Here is a 20,845-nt window from a genome sequence, read left to right as displayed (position 1 = left end):
AATAAAAATAAAAAAAGGAGACAAACTTCTTGGTCATTTAATCCGACTTCCTCTAACCCTTGCCACCCCATTCTTTTTATATTCGGACTTTTATGTTGGGACGTGGCAAGGGTCACAGGAACTCGTACTAGTATTGGTCAACATAATATCTGACAGCTTTCTGGAGTTTTAAATTCCCTTTTTATATACTGTTCCAATAAGTCACTGATGCGTCTGTGTATGCTCCTGTTATCTCGTTTCATATAAATGTTGAACACGCGCCGTGAGTATAGTGATCGAAGTGTGAGTCATTTTTATCACTTGTACTGATGAACAGGTTTAGAATATTCCAGATACAACTATTGACATAAACGCTAGGTCAGAGTTGATGTATTGGTACTAAAAATAGACATTTAGGATTCCACCGGAAGTTCTATGTGTAAGACCACGTAGTAAATAGATCAGCCCAACAAATCAACCAATCAATGAGCACCTTGCCATAAGCGCCTGAACGTAAACAGTGAATACTGGATAAGCTTTAGAAACTTGATTACGTCAGAATAATCCCTTTTTATGTTGTATGACTAACTTCTACCCTAGTTGTTCATGGGTAGAAGGAGAGGTAAAAAGAGGAATTCGTGCTTGATGTGGTTTCTGAGCTCTGTTGGGGCGCTGTGTTTGTCTATCTCGTGCATTGGAGCTGTGGATGAGGAAAATGTCCGGAGTTCGAAATCGGTCGACGTGCCATTGTCATGTTCGGCAAAGGCAACAGGGAACGCTGTTCAGGATATTGCAAACAGGTTTGTGTTTACATTGTATGGGCTATTTTTTATTCCCAAAGTATAATTTCAGGTATGCATAGGAAATGATAGGAATATAAAATCATGTGTAACAAATCGTCAAGAATATAACCTTGTCCTTGATTGTTTTACCGACGAGAATAATAGAGCGCATGTGATTGGTTTATTTGGAGCACTTGTATCTAGGGAAGAAGTTGATTGGTCATTAGGGACACACCTGTCACAGTTGTCAAAAAAAAAAAAAGAAAAAAAAAGCGAGACACATTAGAAAACTTTGAATTAGCAAGCACGCAAAAAGGAAATCTGTTGAATGCAAACTGAAATTAAAAAAGTTGAAAACATTGCGAAGGAGCTAATACTTGCAGGAAATAAACCCATAATAAAGTTGTTTGCAAAAACATTTGGTTGGACATTCCAAGAAATCTTATTTTCAGTGTGTGGTGTGTGTACATGGTTAGTGGGTCATATTGTGACAAATTTGGGACATGGACAAATCTACATGTATATTACACTAAATGTTTATCCAGTTGTTCGCTAACAGGATGAAGGTCAAATGTGTATCACACCAGTATTGACATTAGGGCAGATATATTGGTCACAGACAAGAAATAGCTTTAAAAAATGAAATTATGTCCAGTCAGATAGATTGGGATAATTCCATACAAAACACTTCTATAAATTCAGCTACAAGTGTTTTTGATCAAAGTGTGGATATTCTGAAAAGCATAAAAGTAAGTCCAGTTAGCATAAGGGTAGTCCCAAATATATATTAACAAAATGCCATCTATGTACCTTCTAGTTACTATTTTTATTACATTCCTGTTAATGCGAAATATATAGTAAAAGCCATACAGATCATGTAGGCCTTCAGTACTCTCTCTTTCAGTAATGGGTGTCATTTATTTAAAAGTTTGATTACACCAACCTTACAATGGCAATTATTCACTTTTTTTTGGTTCATCATACATCCATATTTCTTTAAGATAAGATCTATCTAAAGTTGGCATAATTTAAAATAACAATTCACCATAAGCTGTAACGAACTTTTTATCGACATGACATAAAAACAATAAAGGCATTAAGTTAAACTTGATTTGCAAGACATACAAATGCATCAAAACACACAGCACATAGGATAAAAAAGCAAGCAAAACATTTTAAAAGGCAGTAAGTAAAAGTGAATTTAGTATTCATGTAAATTAAAAACCACAAGTAAGAGTAATATACAGAATGAAAAAAGCTACATTATCAAAAATCATACATAAAAATTGAACAAAATGTTACATTAATTCCCATTACCTTCATTTATGCATTGGACACTACCAAATTTGTTAATTTGACCCCAAATTCAACACCAGGAGGATTTCTCTCAGTCTTGTATCCTAGGGGAACTACTGATTTAAAATAAATGCAAAAGCACCAGTGTAGGATGCTGAGATGCAGTTTATGCCTTGCTTAAAAAGGAAATGATCTACTCTAGGGTACTTGATAGTACATGTACATAAGACAAGGGCAGATAAAACAAAACAGTAAAATGGGCATTGCTGGCATCATTGCAGGAGAGGGATTGTGGGTCATTTGCAGATATCACATTTACAGTATTTACTATTCCAGGTTAAATTGAATGGTCCAAATGAATTAAAATCCGATTGTTCTTTAAGTGATTTATGTAGCTCATATCTCACAGATTCATTGTTTGCCATATTTTAAAGTTTCAATTCTTGGGAAAACTTTGAATATTTGAATACCTAATTGTATTTATTGTATTTAAAACATACCAAACATCAGGAAGCATGCAGATGCTTATTAAGAATTTTGAAAGTCTCAACAGCCATAGACCAAAATATGTCCACCTATACGGTTGGCATTTTTGACTCTCTAAGGGTGTATGCAGGGAGGATGTCAAATAGAGAATTAAGGGCAGCCTTACAAAAGTGGAAAGACTTATCAGGTGAGGTCTGTGATTGGAAGATCCCAGTCCAAGTTAAAGGAAAAGTTAACAAAACAATAAAACCAATGTTGATATGTGGAGCAGAAATAGGGTCATTAAGGAGGAAAGAAGAGCTTCTAGAGAGAACAGAAATGAGGATTCTACATTGAATATGTAGCATCTTTCTTAAAAAGACGAAAGAAAATGAAGACATCCACTGAATAGCTGGAGTAGCTTGTATCACAGAGAAGGTTCATGATGTCAGGCTACAGTGGTATGGGCATGTCGAATGCATCAGAAGAATCGTGAGGGAAGAAGTGTATGGAAAATGAAGCCGAGGATGAAAGAAGAAAAGATAGATGGATGTGGTATAGCAGGATACTCACTGCAAAATATATTGGTGACAGAGAGATGATTGGAGAAGGAGAACACATGTGGCTGACCTCACTTCAGAGAGGGATTTACAACCAGAAGAAGAGAGAGGGTTGGCATTTTTGCCTTGATTACAAGCTTATAATCACTGCGTGTGTAATCATCATACACAAATCTGAAAGAATTCTTGTATTTTTGCAAGTTTAGTAGTGTTCATGCCATAGCAGAAATACCAGGCTTCAGGACAGAGAATGAAATTGGAGATTATAAATGTATACAAGATTGTCAGTTTGTTGAATCTAGTTAACTTCTTACAAATACGTTTTGAGATGGACAGTAACCTTGATGGTTTTCTACAAAGATTTTTACCTGTGAATTGAATTGCAGTTGATAGTCAATGTCAATTTCTACCTATTTGACAGCTTCTTCACATTTTATGATAGCACTGCTTATGTTAAATACATTCTTCATATTGAATATCATTTTCCCCCCAGCCAGTGTTTGAAATTTTTCATGGTTGGCTTGTATTTGTTCGAAGTGAACCAGGCAATCAGAATTTTGCACTTTGTTCTAAGTGTATTAATCAAAGAGTCCAAATCTGGTGAAGAAAGGGACAAAGTGTATAAAGAGTCATATCTAATAAAATGAACAATATAGTTTATAAAAACATTAAAGAGTAACAGTCTCAGGATTGACTCTTTGCAGAACCCCTTTTTAATTTCAGTCCAGATACTTAGACACGCTGCATCCTACTTGCTGCTTTCTGTTGATAGTTCAGTAGGAGTCCTACTGAGCCATCTGTTGTTGTTGTGTTTAACGCCATTTTTGAGCACATGGTAGGCTATAAATGGCGGCCAGTATTAATGGTGGAGGAAGAACGCGGCGAGCGCTTTAGACCACTCGGCCACTCAGGTCCCCTGAGCCATCTGACATACTATAAACCCAGAGCTCACAGGTGTGAATGTGATGAGGGAGAGAATCAAAAGCCTTGGATAAATCCATTAGAACTGCATACATATTTGTTTTTGTCAAGAGCATTCAAGTAAACATAACGGTGAATTAGCATCATTGATCTTTATGAAAAGCACCCAAATGTTTGTTAAAAATGTTCAGACAATGATGCTAACTAGGTTTCATTGGATTTCTCAGACAGTTTAAATATTATGGCTAGAATGCTGACAGGTCTCTACTTACTTTTTTCAGTATGATTGTTCTTTTTGAAAAATTGGAGCTTCTTGAACGTCTTTGAGATGATGAGGAAAAATACTGGTTGCAGAGTTTTGTTTTATTATTAGATCTGTAACATGACCAAGAAGAATTGGTGCCTCAGCTTTTAACAGTTTAATAGCAATATGATCCCCACAATTAGTCTTTTAATGCAAAAACTTTAAACTTATCATTTTATGCACTTGCTTAAATTTAAAAAGTATACCTATTAGTACTATTGTCCTCAATAGCCTTGATACTCTGATGGGATAAAGAGTCAATAGAACATATTTTCCAATGTCTAATGCCTCATAATCATCAAAATGATTGAAGATTTCACATATCTTCCAATGTCTAATGCCTCATCTTCATCAAAATGATTGAAGAGTTCACATATTTTCCAATGTCTAATGCCTCATCTTCATCAAAATGATTGAAGAGTTCACATATTTTCCGATGTCTAATGCCTCATCTTCATCAAAATGATTGAAGAGTTCACATATTTCTCTGATATTGTTTACCTTCAACAAGAATTATATAATTAGACTATCAAAACGTTTGTTAGAAATACATATGCGACTTAATTGTTGACTGAAGTTCCTAGATTTAATGCCCCTCGCACATCTTTCTATAAAGTATGTTCTCAGAGACTTATTCTTTAATTTGTTTACTTAATTTCTCTGCTTTCTAGTTGACTCTGGATTTGCTTGATCTGTACCAAGTGTATTTTCTAATCAAATATACTTTTGTCTTAGCATATATAGCTCTCCTTTAGTTCTCTATTCATGTAAGGTAATTGTTTCCTGTATTGATAGATATGTTTTATTGGATATGTATATCTATAACATTTAACAGAACCTTTTCAAAGTTAACATAGAGTTGACAGATTCCTAGTCAGTACTGGTGTACAGGGCACTGTAAATGGAGCATTTTGTAAATAGTTTACAAAATGATTGAAATCAAAATCTTTGAAACTTGTATACATTGTTTTTTTTAATTCTGGTTGCAGAATGTACCATGCGCTGTATCTCTTCACTGGTTAAAAGCAAATAATACATGACAATCACTAATTCCATTAGTTGTATTTAAGGTATATATACATTGGCTTTTATTATTTGTAAGTATGAGATCAACACAAGATGGAGTACATTCATTCTTATAACCTGCAGGTGTGCAAGATCAATAATATCACACATACAGGCATCAATGTCTGGATAGGTCATGCATGTCAATATTTAGGTCACAAATGATAATATGGTTTCCAAATTTACCAGACTTTTGTTAAGGTTTTTTGCAAAATTTTCTGAAAGAGCTTTCATTCGTTGATTTGACCTATACACGCTATACATGGATTACCCAGTGTCTATTGTTTAGATGAAGTTTATAAGTAATCTGTGCCAGGTACTCACTTTCTTGTTCCTTCTTCCTGTGCACAAGGATATCCAAATGAATAAATGACGTGATCCCACTGTCACATGCCCCCTATGGAATTATTAGTAACCCCTGGAGAAGGACAGACAGTTTAAAAGTTGAGTAGTTTCGAGCCCCCAATCAGCAAAGCCAATGGTCTAGGTGTTAAATATAAAATTAATAAGGTAAAAGGTATAACAATTGAATAAACTATATCACAGTATTTCACAATTACAGGATGATTTTCAGTGCAATTGCTTCCAATCAATCCACGACCTATTCAAATTGCCAATTATTTCATCCAGCAAAATTAAAGGTGAGAGGGTTTCCTTCCCATTTCTTTTCTGTGTTACTCATCTGTAACTTCGCCTTGTATTCCTTTCCTGGCTCTCCTTGTCGGTACTTCCGGTACCCTTGTTTCCGTCTCTGGCCCTCCTTCCTCGCACAGCTGCCTATCTCTACATGCTCTCCATGTCTTCTCCTCTCTAATCTTCGGGGTGGTGTCCGTTCCCACCTAGAAAGCTTCCTGTGGATTAGAAGGGACGTACAGTGGTGCCTCCTTGTTCAAACAGAGGAGGATTAACACATTCTCACAGATCTTTCATCTGCATAGTGGCAATTAAATCATTAGGTCAACTCATACACTCGCATCTAAATATTCCATACAAGCTTGTTCTATAAGAAAGACTATAACAACAACAATAATATAGCAACTTCTGATACATACATATCCATAATTCTCTGTATAGTAAACTATCAACATCAACCATATTCCTATGCATTTTCTACCTTACAAATTATAAAAGAGATACAAATATAAAATGAAATCAGTTCTGCACCACAATGCAAAAATGTAGGAGATTACACCATCCACTTTGATTTTATCCTAACAACTATATACATTCATCTTGAATATTAATAATTTGCTACATTATGACATGTTGATAATTCAGCTATGCATGCATGGAAGATTAAATTAGTACTAAATTAAATGCACATAATAATGTATAAATCATACGACACCCAGTTAGGAAAGTGAGACAGATTCAGGCGAAGATATTTTACCTAGAACTAACTTCCTGCCCTTTTTAATGAATGCAAAACTTGGAGTGCAGTCTAGTCTCTGTAATTTCCCTATGATCTGCTCCCTTCAAAGTCCAGACATGCACTGACTCTTTCACAATGAATTAAACAGAATAATGCCTAGCTGTGTGAGAAACCCACCCAAAATTCAATTACTTTAGTTCTGATTGGATACCGGTGGTCTTTTTGAAAATGGTCTGCAGTGGTATCACTGAGATGCTACAGTGTTGGGTTTCCAGCCTCCAAGCCTAAGCTGACCGGGGTACATCTCTGTTAATTGCAAACAGCTGAGTTTCTTGCCTCGTGGCAGGATCTTCAAGGGAAGTAACTGCAAATTTGAAGTTAACGCAATGGGTAATTCACTGACAGGTATTTTCTTTGTTTCAGAATCGGTCTAAAGTCGTATTATTATGTAACACGTATTGATATTACCCAAAGTACTTTGAATTACAAATTCCTTCAGAAGGTATTTATAAGCATGAGCAGGAATTGTTAACAAAGTTTCTCACACAACATGACACCCACCACCGCTGGCAGTGTGATCCCGTCTTTAAACATTGCATGATAAATACTGTCGCTGAAAAAAAGAATAAAGTTTGCTTTCCAAAATACCATGGAAATCAACAACTGTATCAGCTAGAACTTACAAATTTCTTTAAACATATATTGTATACTGTTTATGCCTATATGGGCAATAGTAAAGTTTTTGTGGTTTTTCTTTGTGGGGGGTATCACGAGGACACAAGAAAATATCTTCCTTGATTGGGTCTTCTTCCAGAAGTAGAGTATGCAGCATCGGTATGGGAAGACTACTTGTTTTGGTAATGTTGCAACCATCAACTAAATATCCTCCTCCAATAAAAGGAATCTGTAAGACCTGGTAATATATTGGCACAGGTTGAAAGGTGGAAGAAGGGTTCATCAGACTTGCTAAGTAGGCTTCTTTTGGAAGGTCATTATAATACTTAAAGCAACATCAATGCTAAAGGACAGGGACATTTTCTATGGAGTGTACCTTTTTGTGTGATCCATTACAAACCAGATTGAATGTCACATGCTGTAATATGATGTCTTAAATGACACATGTTCTGTTAAATGGATATATATATATATATATATATATATATATATATATATATATATATATATATATATATATATATATATATATATACTTGCAACCATCATTCAGCAAATCCAGTGTTTAAATTTATGCTAGCACATATGCAAATAATAAATGTAATCAGAGCTTTTTCAGAGTTTGAGTTAGAAAATATGGTTAGAACATATGGTCAACCCAGTAATGACAATACTGTAATAATAACTGCAACTTCATTATGTGTGATTTAGATGTGTGTCACTACAGTATCATTAGACACTTTTAAGAGTGCAGAAAAGTACTTCTCACAACTTCATTATGTGTGATTTAGATGTGTGTCACTACAGTATCATTAGACACTTTTAAGAGTGCAGAAAAGTACTTCTCATAAAAATGAGTCAGCAAAATCTGTGTTTGTTTTTTGGGGAAATGGACTTTTGGTGCAAATGACACTAATGCTAAGAAAAGGCAAAAATGTAACAAAAATGAGAGCACAAGTGATAACAACAAGGTAAACCTGATCTCAGAATGTATAATGCTGACTCCATCTTGACTACAGTGAAGGACACTGGCAAGACTCTATCTTGACTACATTGAAGGACACTGGCAAAACTTCTGCCTATTCTTTTTCCTCATCTGACATTTCTTTGGCATCCTAAAAGAGCACAAGATCATTGATAGAAAAATAAATAAATGGAATCTTGATTGATGGTTGGATGGATGAATGGAAAATTACATTGTATGAGCATCATAAAACAAGATTGATTTGGAATTTGTAAAAGGGAATTTTTTATTTTAAAAAATGTAAGCAGTTTGATGCAAGATTGCAACCTCAGCAGTCAGCTTTATATTTTTAAGTATTAATTAATCTAATGATCAAGCATTTGTTCTGTTGATCAATTAAAAGCTGATTGATCAGTCAGTCAATTGATTGCTTTGTGTTTTGGAAAGAAAGAGCTTAATAAATAAATAATGAGTAAAAAGTTTTTATGTCGTGCCATAAATATTTCACCAGCAAAAATTACCCCTGGTAGAGAAAACTATCATGGTAATTGCTGAGTTGGGTAACATGACTAAATAGGTACCATGGTAACTCTGAATATATTGCTGTATGTACAACAGTATAGCACAATTATATTAGGGGTGAACAATTTAATTTTCTGTGACATAATGAGGTGTTGAAATACATCAGTGGGAAAAGTGCTATTAGTGTTCATTTTTGCACTCACTAGAGACTGGAAGGTATTAAAGGCATTGTTCAAACTTCCCAGCTGGAATTGCTGAAAAAATCCTGGTCAGAAAAGCAGTTTGATTGCAAGATATATTTGTCTTGGCAGAAATGAATATATATCACATTTGTGATTGACTTATTCACTGGGGATAAGGGGCAGGGTCATTATATTTTTTTAAGTTTAATGGAGACTCTATAGTTAATGCAGCAGTAATACTGTACTGTGTTAATGCTTTATCAACAGAAATCATTGAAAACATTGCCTGTGCTTATTCATGTCTTCCGGTCAAGCTATTTCATGGCTAAAATCATCCCGAATAGCATGGGTCAAATTAACACTCGGTATTTCAGCAAGATAAAGATAGTGAATAAAAACAAGGAGAACTACTCTGAATGTTCAGTAAAGCATGTAGAACACGTTGCATACATGTGTTGCGGCTCCCTCTTACTGTGTTTCACAAAGTAAAACTCCATCAGCCAGGAGTTCTGAGTTTTAGATTTGCTTGCTTTGCAGATAACTTTTTGCTTCAAAATCACAGGAACTGTGTTTTGACAATGTATGGAGTAAAATTCTACTTTAATGAAATGTTGCTGCTGTTCACAAACATTTTGATAATCATTAAATTACAGATGGCTTAAAATTTCTCATTCAAGGTATAGATGTGTAATAACGTTCGTACTTGCTAGCATTTCTTTCATTTACTTCAGATGAATTGGGTTGTTCCACTTTGTGAACTTCACCTATGACAATTAGCATAATGGGCTCCCCACATCATGGGGTCTGGAATTATAATGAGACATACTTTCAAATCTTTGTTTAAAGTTAGATTTTTCATTATTCATATTTCCCTACACTCTTCACCATTCATACCTAGCTACATGTAACCCAAGGCTGCAGATGTAAGCTGTTGTCAAGATGCATTCTCACAAGCTTCAGGTACTGATACTTAAATATCATGTGAAATGAAACTTTTGCCTTTTGTTTCACTTTCATTTTTTGGCATTGGTGTCATTTTCATCACAAGTCCATATCCCCAAATATGAACAGATTTTTGCTGACTTATTTTGTATGATTGATTTTGTATATTGATGATTTGACTGTTGTCCGAAAAGCTTGGATTTCATGATTTATACTCGCTCATCTCCAGTTTCAGTGAAACAGCATTACAATAAAATATGGTATTGTTTATTTGCCAATAAGCTGAGGGTGCTTACATACACACACAATAGAGCATATCTTCTATATTATATACATATCCAATTATATATATATATATATATATATATATATATATATATATATATATATATATATATATATATATATATATATATATATATTTCTGATTAGTCTAAGCATTGCAATGTCTATCATTTTCTATGCTTAATGAGTAATAACTTTAGCCATGCAGATGCAGTTTTGATAAATGCTTGTTCCTATTATTATTATTATTATTTTGCTGTGATTCTGGTTTTTTTTTTTTTACAGTTGTAATGAAAAGAATCCATGCCCACATATGACACAAATGTTCAGCTCGATGACTGAAATCCCTGACTGAACATCAATAATTTGTATGTATTGTTATGATATATTATTGTTTATAGAAGTCTTGATTTTGAACCCTGTTCATTTCAGACACTTGATCCTGGTGAGTACACTTGATGGCAAGATGTCTGCTCTGGATGTGAATGACAATGGGCGACTGCTTTGGAGCATAGATGCTGACTCCAGACCTCTGCTGTCCTCAAGCATTAGCAAGCTGGAGGTAAATCACACAGATTCTTAGCAGTTGTCCCCTAAAATGGGACCAACCCTTCTGAACACTGGTCCCCGAGTATAGTTTAATGTCTTTTGTATGGTTGTACAGTAGTCCCCTGTACATTAGTTCATTAATCTCCTCATATCATGCCACCCAGCATCTGTACAGTAGTCTTTTTATATGATCCCACTTCTTTTGTATAATAGTTTCCTTGTATTATGCTGTCCCTTATGCAATGATAAGGTGGCATATGAAAATTGCCTCTCATTTGGGCAGACTAATGTTTAAAAGGTACTTTTTAGGTGGCAGGCAAAATGACTTTTGATCAAGGAATGGCCTTTTCAGAAAGGGCCACACAAATTGACCATTCAATATTTTGAGTACTTACATGTACCAAAGGCTCAATCAGAAGTTCAGTATTATTTTATGTTCAGTTTGCCAGTACAATAAAGCTAAAATGTTCAGTTTTGAATTCAAAATCCATATTTCACTCTCATTGGGCACATTGAACCTTATTCCACAATTTTTGTTAACCTTTTAGATCTTGTGCTAAAAGCCAAGACTTGTCTAGGGATGACATCCTCTGGTTAGTTCCCCTTTTGCAAAGACTCTGAGCAAAAGCACTATATGGTCTAGTTCTCTTTGTTTTTATACTATTTGTTCTATATTTTGTTCCATGGTAACAAGGAAAATATTTAATGTAGAAATACAGTGCAGTGAATTATTTTCATGAACATCAATCTTCCTTGTTTTGGGGAAAATTACATTCTTGTCTGTCCTTAAATTTATGGATTGGGAAGAGGTCCTATTGTTTTCACAGAGCAGTAATTATTTATTGAGTCTTCAAGTTAAATTCATGCTTTGTTGCAACCATGAAATCCAAGAAAATTGTTTCCCCATAAAAAATAGTGAATGCTTAGGTATAACAATATATCAGTATACTGGTACCCCATGACAAATATTGAATGCACAGTATGAAAGGTACCCCAACACTAGTAGTGTAATGATATATCATTGAATGCACAGTATGAAAAGATACCCCAACACTAGTGGTGTAATGATAAATCATTGAATGTACAGTATGAAAAGATACCCCAACACTAGTGGTGTAACAGTGTATTGATTAATTGGTACCCCGTGACAAATATTGAATGTGCACAATATAAAAGGTACCCCAGGACTATTTCTGTAATGATATATCAATATATTACTACATATCAGTGTACTACAATTCTTTCATTTCAATATTTCATCCCTAATTATTATATGGTCATTTTTTCCTCTGTTAACTTTACGTAGTCAGAATCATCCAATATTACCTGATACTGAACTCGCGTGCAAATACACATATTGCATTCACGTGCATAAAGGAACTACTTTCTGTTGTAAACAAACAATGGACGCAGATATCAGCACTTTTGATTTGTAAACAAATCATGTACACTTGCATAAGAGGCGCTTTACATTGTAAATGTTTATATTTGTTTCTAAATGAACTAAAACAGATGTTTCTTGGACTGCCGCATACCAGCTGCTTTGGTACATTCCACACTGATACAATGTTTTGGATTTAGGCTAGCTACAGTATACAACAGATGCAAGAAAGGGTCCTTACAAATAACGTACAAGTGACAAGTTATATACTGTCTTCTTTAGCTGGTGATAAGAATGGCAAAAAAATATACTTACAGTTTTATATCCTGAATTTCCTCAAAATATACTTTCTTAGTACTGTGAAACCGAATTACATGAGCCATGTCATAGGTTCTCAATCTTGATTACACATTTCGAAATTGTACTGTAAATTCGATAAGTGCAATTACATCCTCCTTACTGCACTCAAAATGAAATAAGCATTAAATTCCATAGTCTTTTTGATAATTTCAATTGAAAGACTTCATATTTTTCCCCACATTATGATTTCAAACATTCAGTGACAGAAACAGAAATACATTTCTAAGATGTCAACATGCTTCTCCCTCTCTTCTTCAGTCCCATGTATTTCATGTGGAATTGCCACATATAAACACAGTCCCTAATCATGAAATTTTGTAGAATCGAAAAAAGTACCCAAATTTATTCATTCCAGATCAAATGGAAAAGTTGTTGCAATGCACATTCATTCACAATATGACTCCAAACTTCAATTTTAATTAGACACGCCATTTTCTTTCCAAAGTTATGTCGAGCGCGCGACTAAGTTCAAATTATCTGGATGGAGTTATGTGCGCAGTAATAATGTTGTTGTTATGTAATTATGAATATGCGCTTGTGTATTTAGTTTGGAATGCGGCATACATTGTTACTTTGTTTCGTGTAGTGTATTTTCTTAATATAATTAGGCATTAGGTAGAATAAAAAAATTAGCATATAATAAAAAGGTTACTGCATTTGTATGGGAAAATATGAACTCGTTTTGTCAGATGGATATACTGCACTCCCAAGGCCATACAGTATATCCATTCGAAAAACTCATTCATATTTTTCCATACAAATGCAGTAACCTATAACTATCACTTAGAATGGTTGTGGAACTAATTTTGCATACTGAAAATATTACTTGGTGTTATGAAAGAAAGTTGCAACCATTTGAATGCATTCTGTTGTAGTGGCTGATGTTTAGTCACTGTTGAATAAAGCTAAACAGGATCTTATACTCAATTAGCAGGAAAAGAATTGTTTATACTCAGTTTGGCTTCAAATGCAATGACAAAAAGAAACTTAATAAATCGTTGGCGGTATGGATTAGATGCTTGAGTAGTATGAGGGACTAGCGGTAGTCTCACCACACGTGTGTGAGAATTATCCCTCGGGGAAAGTTGGTTATTGTCCACAAGCTGCAAACACCCTGCCATACATGTACTCCTTCTCATTCATTCCCAAGTTCAGGAGAAACAAATTTGATACAATGTGTTATTTTTAATAACAAAATACTTACTGGCTCAGAAAATCAAATGCTGACAGTTGGTATTGTGTGGGTTTCTAAGTTATTCAGGTCAGTAGCAGGTGATCAGTATGTATTGACCTGTACACATATTACAGTGCAATAGTTTATATTGCAGTATATCACATTGTAGCTGGCAATACACACCCCTACACAACACAAGTTTGGTTCAATATCTTGAACAATTTGAGTTTCACTTTAGGAAAAAAATGTTTTTGTGGAGACCGACATACAAATGAACATAACAAAAGCCATATCGTTCTGTATTACTTTATGAAAGGATGGAAATTGACATTTTTACTATGTGTCATGTTATATACAGTCATCTAGTTTTCGTCTTCATTGTGATTGTTTTAGTCATTGAAAGTCTTTTTAAAAATAGTATACATTCAATGTGAAATTATTTATTTAGAGATGTTTATACAGCAGATGTAACAGTTAGAGATATATTTTAGAAGATGTCATGATATTCCAAATAATTGTAAATAGTGGACCTTAACTTGCATTGCATCATGTGTTCGATCTTGAACCTTAACAATGATAGTAAAATTATCAGCATGGGCCTTGTCAGAAATGTCTTGTGAGAGGACAATGCTAAGCATGAACACCACCACGAGAGCATGGATGAAGATGAAGATGAAATCAATAATAAAGCATTGCCAGAAATGATGCTAGATGTGAACATAGTGACTTTTCAAAAGTGATGACAACAAAACGGAATTTGATGTATTTGATGCAATAGACTGAACTATATCAACAAGTGAACCTTAAAACTACCTTTTTTGCCCTGAAAAAATCTGAAAGATATATTTTCAATACTTTCACTTTTTCATTCATGGGTCAGAATGGTTTACTGTTGTCACACTATAAAAATAGAGCAAATTTATCAAGATTTTAAAATGTATCACCTTTATGTTATGTGGCCATACTAAGTTTTTTCCCCTTATTTTGGAGGACTGATGGTCTGGAACTTCCATTGTAAAAGGGATGGATGTTATTAACCCTCAGCATCAGAGAGCTCTGATATACCTATGGATATATGTTAATAAATTAAGGTTAATTTGTATTTAAAAAGAAACAAGATTGGTTGATATTGATTGATTGGTGTTTTAATGTAAATCAACACATGAAAGATTATATTGTATAGAGGCAATGGCAGTGATTATTATCTGTCCACAAACATACCATTGCAGTCAATCCAGTGTGGTTCCTGCCAAGAGTAAAACCAGCACACTTCTGGTCATCAGTCTGGCAGACCGGCCACCACAGCTCCCAAAAAGTGGTTAGGAAAAATGGACCCATCATATTTGGGAAAATAATAAAATCCATGGAAACAAATTTCATGGGTTGCTTGTAGGGTGCTGCTGCTAAAATTTTGAATTATTGTAATGGACCCATCATATTTGGGAAAATAATAAAATCCATGGAAATATACTTCAAGGGTCACATGTAGGGTGCTTTTAAAGTTTTGAATTATTTGTAATTTTGAATTATTATTAGATCATGTGCCATAATCCACCTCAGAGAACCCTAAATTACACCCCACCCCCCACCCTAAAACAAAACACCTGTACAATTATATTATGGAAATTAAAAAATAAGAAAGATATCCTTTAATCCATGCCAGTTGAAATAAAAATTAAGAAAATAGCCAGTTGTGTTGTTACATCATTTTTATTTTTATTCGTCCATTACAGATAATGCACGATGGTATTCCCAACCGGTATATTCCTTCCCTTGATGGTGGTCTGTACAGATATGATGGAGAGAGTATTGAGGCAGTCCCCATGACGGCAGATACCCTTCTTAGCTCTTCATTCAGAGTGATGGACAACACTGTCATGATTGGGAGCAAGGATTTAAAGTCCTATGGAATTGACCCTAAAAGTGGAATGGTGAGGTTTTACATTTTTACATCACAGCTTTTCCTGAATGATGATTATAATGACATAGATTGTTTGCTGCAAGACTTTCTGTGATATATAGATAGTATTAATGGAAATGGTGCTGATCTGCTCAACATGGTCATGATGGTGTCCATCTTGGCTATCTTGTTATAGCTACTTCCCAATATCATATTATCAAATCATCTTCCCCTAAAAGACTGCTTATGATATGTAGTTGGTCCTAAATGCAAATTGTGCTGACTGGACCTCCAGCATTGTGTCAATCATCAAAGTCTTGTCATCATTTTCTTGAAGGGATGTTTTTATCAACAAAGGGATTTAACTGAAATACTAATCACTACACGTAGTTGATGCCAGTATGACCTATCAAAATGACCACCATAGCTGAGATTGTGAATTACGTAGCTACTGCTGCTTTTGTTGAATGGATGCTTGTACCGTGTTTTTATTTTAAAAACCCACTATTTTCTTTTTCTTACAATATATTGTTTTTCCTACTTAAATTATGCTGATCTAACCTACAAATGGCTGCCTGACAAAACATTTTTAAAATCTATTTAATGTTATGTCTTCTGCAGTGACTTTTGCATTCAGTGTACAGACATTTTTTTACCAGACTTTGGGGGCCCAGAGTGGCCGAGTGGTCTAATGTGCTCACCATTCCAGATCACTGCCATCTCACCTCTGTCTGCGTGGGTTCAAGTCTCAGGCTCGGCTAACGTGGATACTTGAGAAAACCTGCCAGTAGCTTCTCGTGGGTAGGTGGTTCTTCCCGTGGATTTCCAGGGTTATTCCTCCACCACATATACTGGCCGCCATGTATAGCCTATCTTGTGCTGAAAACGGCATTAAACCCTACAACAGCAACAACCAGACTTTGTATTAAATCATATTTCGGTGAACAAGTTAATACTGAATACTCGGACATTGATATCAAGGTCAAAGATTATATTAAAATGCAGTTGTTGGGGCCTATAACTGCCAACTGCATTATATATGGAGCTGTGTTATACTGAGAACAACATTATTTACCACTGTGGTATAGTGAGAATCGTGTATTATAATGAATTATGTTATAGTGGATTTGTCAAATAATGTTTTGAAAAGAAATAAACATATAATACTAAACAACATGTTGTTTTTCCCATAGCGGTGGCACATTATGTCCAGAATAGCATTGTGAGACAGATATATATGTGTGTATATATATCACAATACTAGATCACGTTACATCTTGTAGTTTTTAAAGCATTTCATACTTATTGTAAATAACAAATGTTACTTAAATTTGAATATTGGTTTGTGGGTAATTTGTTTCTATATGAATGGAGGTAATAGATCCTCATAGGTTCTGTGAAAAAAATAGCTTTTTCATTCGGAAAAAAGATGTAATATAAGACACAAATAGAATCTTTGCCCAGCAGTATTCTCAATATCATAGAAACTATCAACTGATGTTGCAATTTGTGTGCTAACAGAAGACACAAAATAACCAATCTTACTTATTATATTGAACATTAAAATCGGTATCAGAAAATAGTAATCATTAATTAGTTAATGATGTAACATTACACCATCTTGCTTTTCACCAAAGATTATGAATCACATTACAGGACTCTGAATGAATGATGGTCAGCTTGAAAGAATTAAGTTGACAGAATTTTAAGAAATCCTTGGTTTCCATCTTCCTGGGTTAATGCCCTTAACTTGGGTACCATATTTACTTGCTTATATGCCGAGCCAGACTGCAGACAACAAATATCCTGATCTGCCATAGCATTCAGATTAGAGTCTGTTTTGTTTGTTCTACTGATTACTCAAAAAAAAAACTGCACAGACTTAGACCTGCCACGGTATAATGCGATGGCAGATCAGGGTCTCTGCGCTTTGCAGTTGGACTCTATGTATAAGCATGTACAGATGGTAATTAACATTTTGTGTGTCCTTTGTTACATCCACCCAAAGACATTTCTTTCCCATTTGATGTTTTCAAAATCATCAGTGGGGTCAAATAGAGCCTTTAATTAATTTCAGATTGAAATTTTTGTATAACATTTTCTTTTATTCCTATTAAATCTTCTAATACAGTTAATGTACAATGGATAACTTTTTATTCCATTTTCTGTAATTCTTACAGATAGGTATCCTTCATATGTTTTTTTGTTTTTCAATAACATTTTAATAGTCAAAATGTGATGTCAAACCAACTTACATTATAACTCCTTGGTCTGGGGACAGCGTGGTACAAATTACGTTGCAATTATCCGATATGCCTTTCATAGAATGTTTATACATGTACTCATATTGACCAGACTTTACAACTCCTATCCTTTTTTTTCCTGAAAGATTTACTGTCATGAAATCATCTTCAAATTCATAATAAAAAATATTACTGGAAATCTAATGAGTACACAGCAATGGACATGAAGAAAACTGGTTATTCAACAGGAACAGAGGCTAGAAAAAGTATAGTTCTTAAAAATCATTTGTGACACTAAATCGCTTCTGTATTAATTTAAGGTAGGTATTACGTAAATTGAACTTGTTCATCAATTTTTAACTACTTATATAATTTTCCATCATTATAGAACAGACATGCCTTAAAAAAATTGTGGTTTACATAGACACAACTGCGAATGAGAAAGTATGCATACTTTCCCTTAATCTGCCAATCAGCATAAAATCATGAGCATTTTATGATGTCAGGCTATTTTAAATTGACTTTAAATACACACTGTCAGCTGTTTTTCCAGTTTCTACCAGTATTTGATAAGAATCTGAGATGTAACATTCTGACACCAAACTAAATTACAAAATTTAGAAAACTAAAAGAAATTCATTTTGGGCTATCTTTTACAGTTTGTATCTTGGTTTCAGTTAATATATGTACTTTCCATGCAAGGTCAACCACAATCAGAAACTTATGTGATTGGGATAAAATTGATCAGAACCTTCTCAATCAACCATTGCAGGTGTTTCATCCCTGTGTCTGGACAGGCTTCTTTGGAGACCTGTTCTTATTAGGGGTGCCTTTTGTAAAAGGGAATTTAAACTTCAGTCTGGATAGAATCATGAGCTAGACTGCTAGAAGGTCTTCTGGCTTAAAGGCTTACAAGAGAAAGTTGTTGGTTTTCAGTGACTTGTATACTAGGTCAACAACAATGACATTTCAGTGCCTCAGTCTTGCAATTAAATTATGTCTAAATTTTTCAGGAAAAGAAGTTAGCTCCAATTACTATCAAAGAGTACTGTTCCATGATCTTCCATGCTGTCAGGTGTCATGATTGAGGCAATATTGGACATCATAAGGGTCTGTTAGACCTGCTAGCCAGTTTTAATTTAAAATGCCCAAATCTCTTATCTAGTTTCTTAAAGGAAATCTGTTGTGAGTTTTGACATGGCTGAACTCAAATGAGTTTGAGCCTTGAACCATAACCTCATTGCTATCATGTGTTTTTGGAGAGCTTTAGCTTCAGAATGTAGGGTGAGTTGCATGCCCTTTGAACTGGCCCAGGATATCTCCAGATGATTCCATGGTCCTAATGATGTAGCCAGGTTTTGTAGCTTAGAATAGGTTGCAGCCATTGGGCAATCCAAGCATGATCATCCATTTCCTGTCCTTGATGAATACATTAATGCAAAATTTGGTGCATTCTCTCTTCTTAAAGCACGTGGAGAACAGTCATGGGATCCAACATCTCTTTCCTCTGGTAAGGCTGGGAAAGGGAATATAACCCCTTTAGAGCCAGCATCATTGCTAAAGTGTGCAATGTACCCTAGTATGCTCTGAAATCACAAAAAATTAGATACTCCCTTGTAATGTTTCCATCTGAGCTATAACAAACGCTTTTGGTGGCATGCATGGTTACCATTCTTAAACTTTGTTCTACATCATCTAAAGAATATAATTGAATCAGCATTTGGCAAAATTGACATCAGCACCACTTTCTTATATGGGCATAGGATTAGTGCTTTTGCTGGATTCACTTGTGTTTTTTTTTTCTCGGTTAGGAAAAGCTATTCTTTCTTATCCATCTATTGTTGTCACTGATTATGTAGCTGTTTATTTTAATGTCCTCATGGTAGCAGAGTAGTTTATGTTTGTGCTGATTGGACCTCCAGCATTGTGTCAATCAAAAGTCCAGCAATTTGCTCCTCTAAGGGTACTCATAAAGTTGGGATGCTATACGTTTCCATCTCCAATTACTTATCCTAATGTTAATGTAATTGGGGAATGTATTTGATGGAGGAGGTAAATTTTTAAGTAAATTATGTTTCTGTAAGAATACTTTTCTGATTACATTACTATTAAACTCTTCACTCTCCCCATTATTGTCAGCATCCTCAATTTATCATTCAGCTTAAACCTGTAAACATCTAGCTGATGGGTACCACTTTACAATGATCAGGGGAGGTAATGGATAAGAGTTTCTTCTCTTTGACTATATGTTCTACAGATGGGAAAGACAAAATTACTGGATTTTAAGAGATAGCAGAGTTTATTTTGTAATGTTAATGTGATTGAGTAAGTATTCTCAGAGAAACATAACTTACTAGAAATGTACTTTTTCCAGACACTGAGTCCAGTACTGTATATAATAAAATGCAGATCAGGTTTTGAAAATGGATAATCTAGGACCAGATACTGGAGGTCATGGAAGCATGTGTTTTTACTATAGTGAGCTCTTTTGACATCAAGGTATACGTTGTACATCCGGAAATAACTACTTGGTACTTTATCCTTTTATGTCTGTGTTTCATTTTGTTTAGCAAATTTATATTATTTAATATGAAGCTTTTAAATAGAAGATTCAGAATGCTCATCAGCCAGTTAGCCTACAGGTCTTCTCAGTCAAAATCACTTGAACAAACTCAAAAATAAATTTATTCATTCATCCATTCATTCATTCATTCAGCCACTGATTAATTGATTGATTTTTCACAGGTTCGTTACACCTGTACCTCAGATGGCTGTTCTGTGTTTGGGGAGGATATCACAGACAGCGATGATATACTGATCATTACACGCAACACACAGACAGTCAGAGCTGTGGACTCTAGATCAGGTGGTGAAAAGTGAGTCTCAATTACAGACTGATCTTGTTTATCCTATCCAAACCATTT

At 34.7% G+C, this 20,845-nt stretch overlaps 1 protein-coding gene across 1 annotated transcript in view; it reads left to right on the top strand.

Moving 5' to 3' along the window:
• The first annotated feature begins 477 nt into the window (after window positions 1-477).
• The window catches only part of LOC149795292 (eukaryotic translation initiation factor 2-alpha kinase 3-like), a 73,580-nt gene continuing 53,212 nt past the window's right edge, over window positions 478-20,845 (top strand). The window contains exons 1-4 of the mRNA XM_089965013.1: window positions 478-779; window positions 10,747-10,876; window positions 15,512-15,709; window positions 20,667-20,797. Of these exons, the coding sequence (XP_089821139.1) occupies window positions 586-779; window positions 10,747-10,876; window positions 15,512-15,709; window positions 20,667-20,797 (653 nt within the window). The 5' untranslated portion in view covers window positions 478-585. The remainder of the gene's footprint in view (window positions 780-10,746; window positions 10,877-15,511; window positions 15,710-20,666; window positions 20,798-20,845) is intronic.

The sequence above is a fragment of the Sinohyriopsis cumingii genome, chromosome 7 (genome assembly GCF_028554795.1).
Source record: "Sinohyriopsis cumingii isolate HCF-2022 chromosome 7, ASM2855479v2, whole genome shotgun sequence".
Classification (NCBI taxonomy): Eukaryota; Metazoa; Mollusca; class Bivalvia; order Unionida; family Unionidae; genus Sinohyriopsis; species Sinohyriopsis cumingii.
Note: the sequence above shows the minus strand (reverse complement) of the source record. Positions and strands in the feature narration are given on the sequence as shown.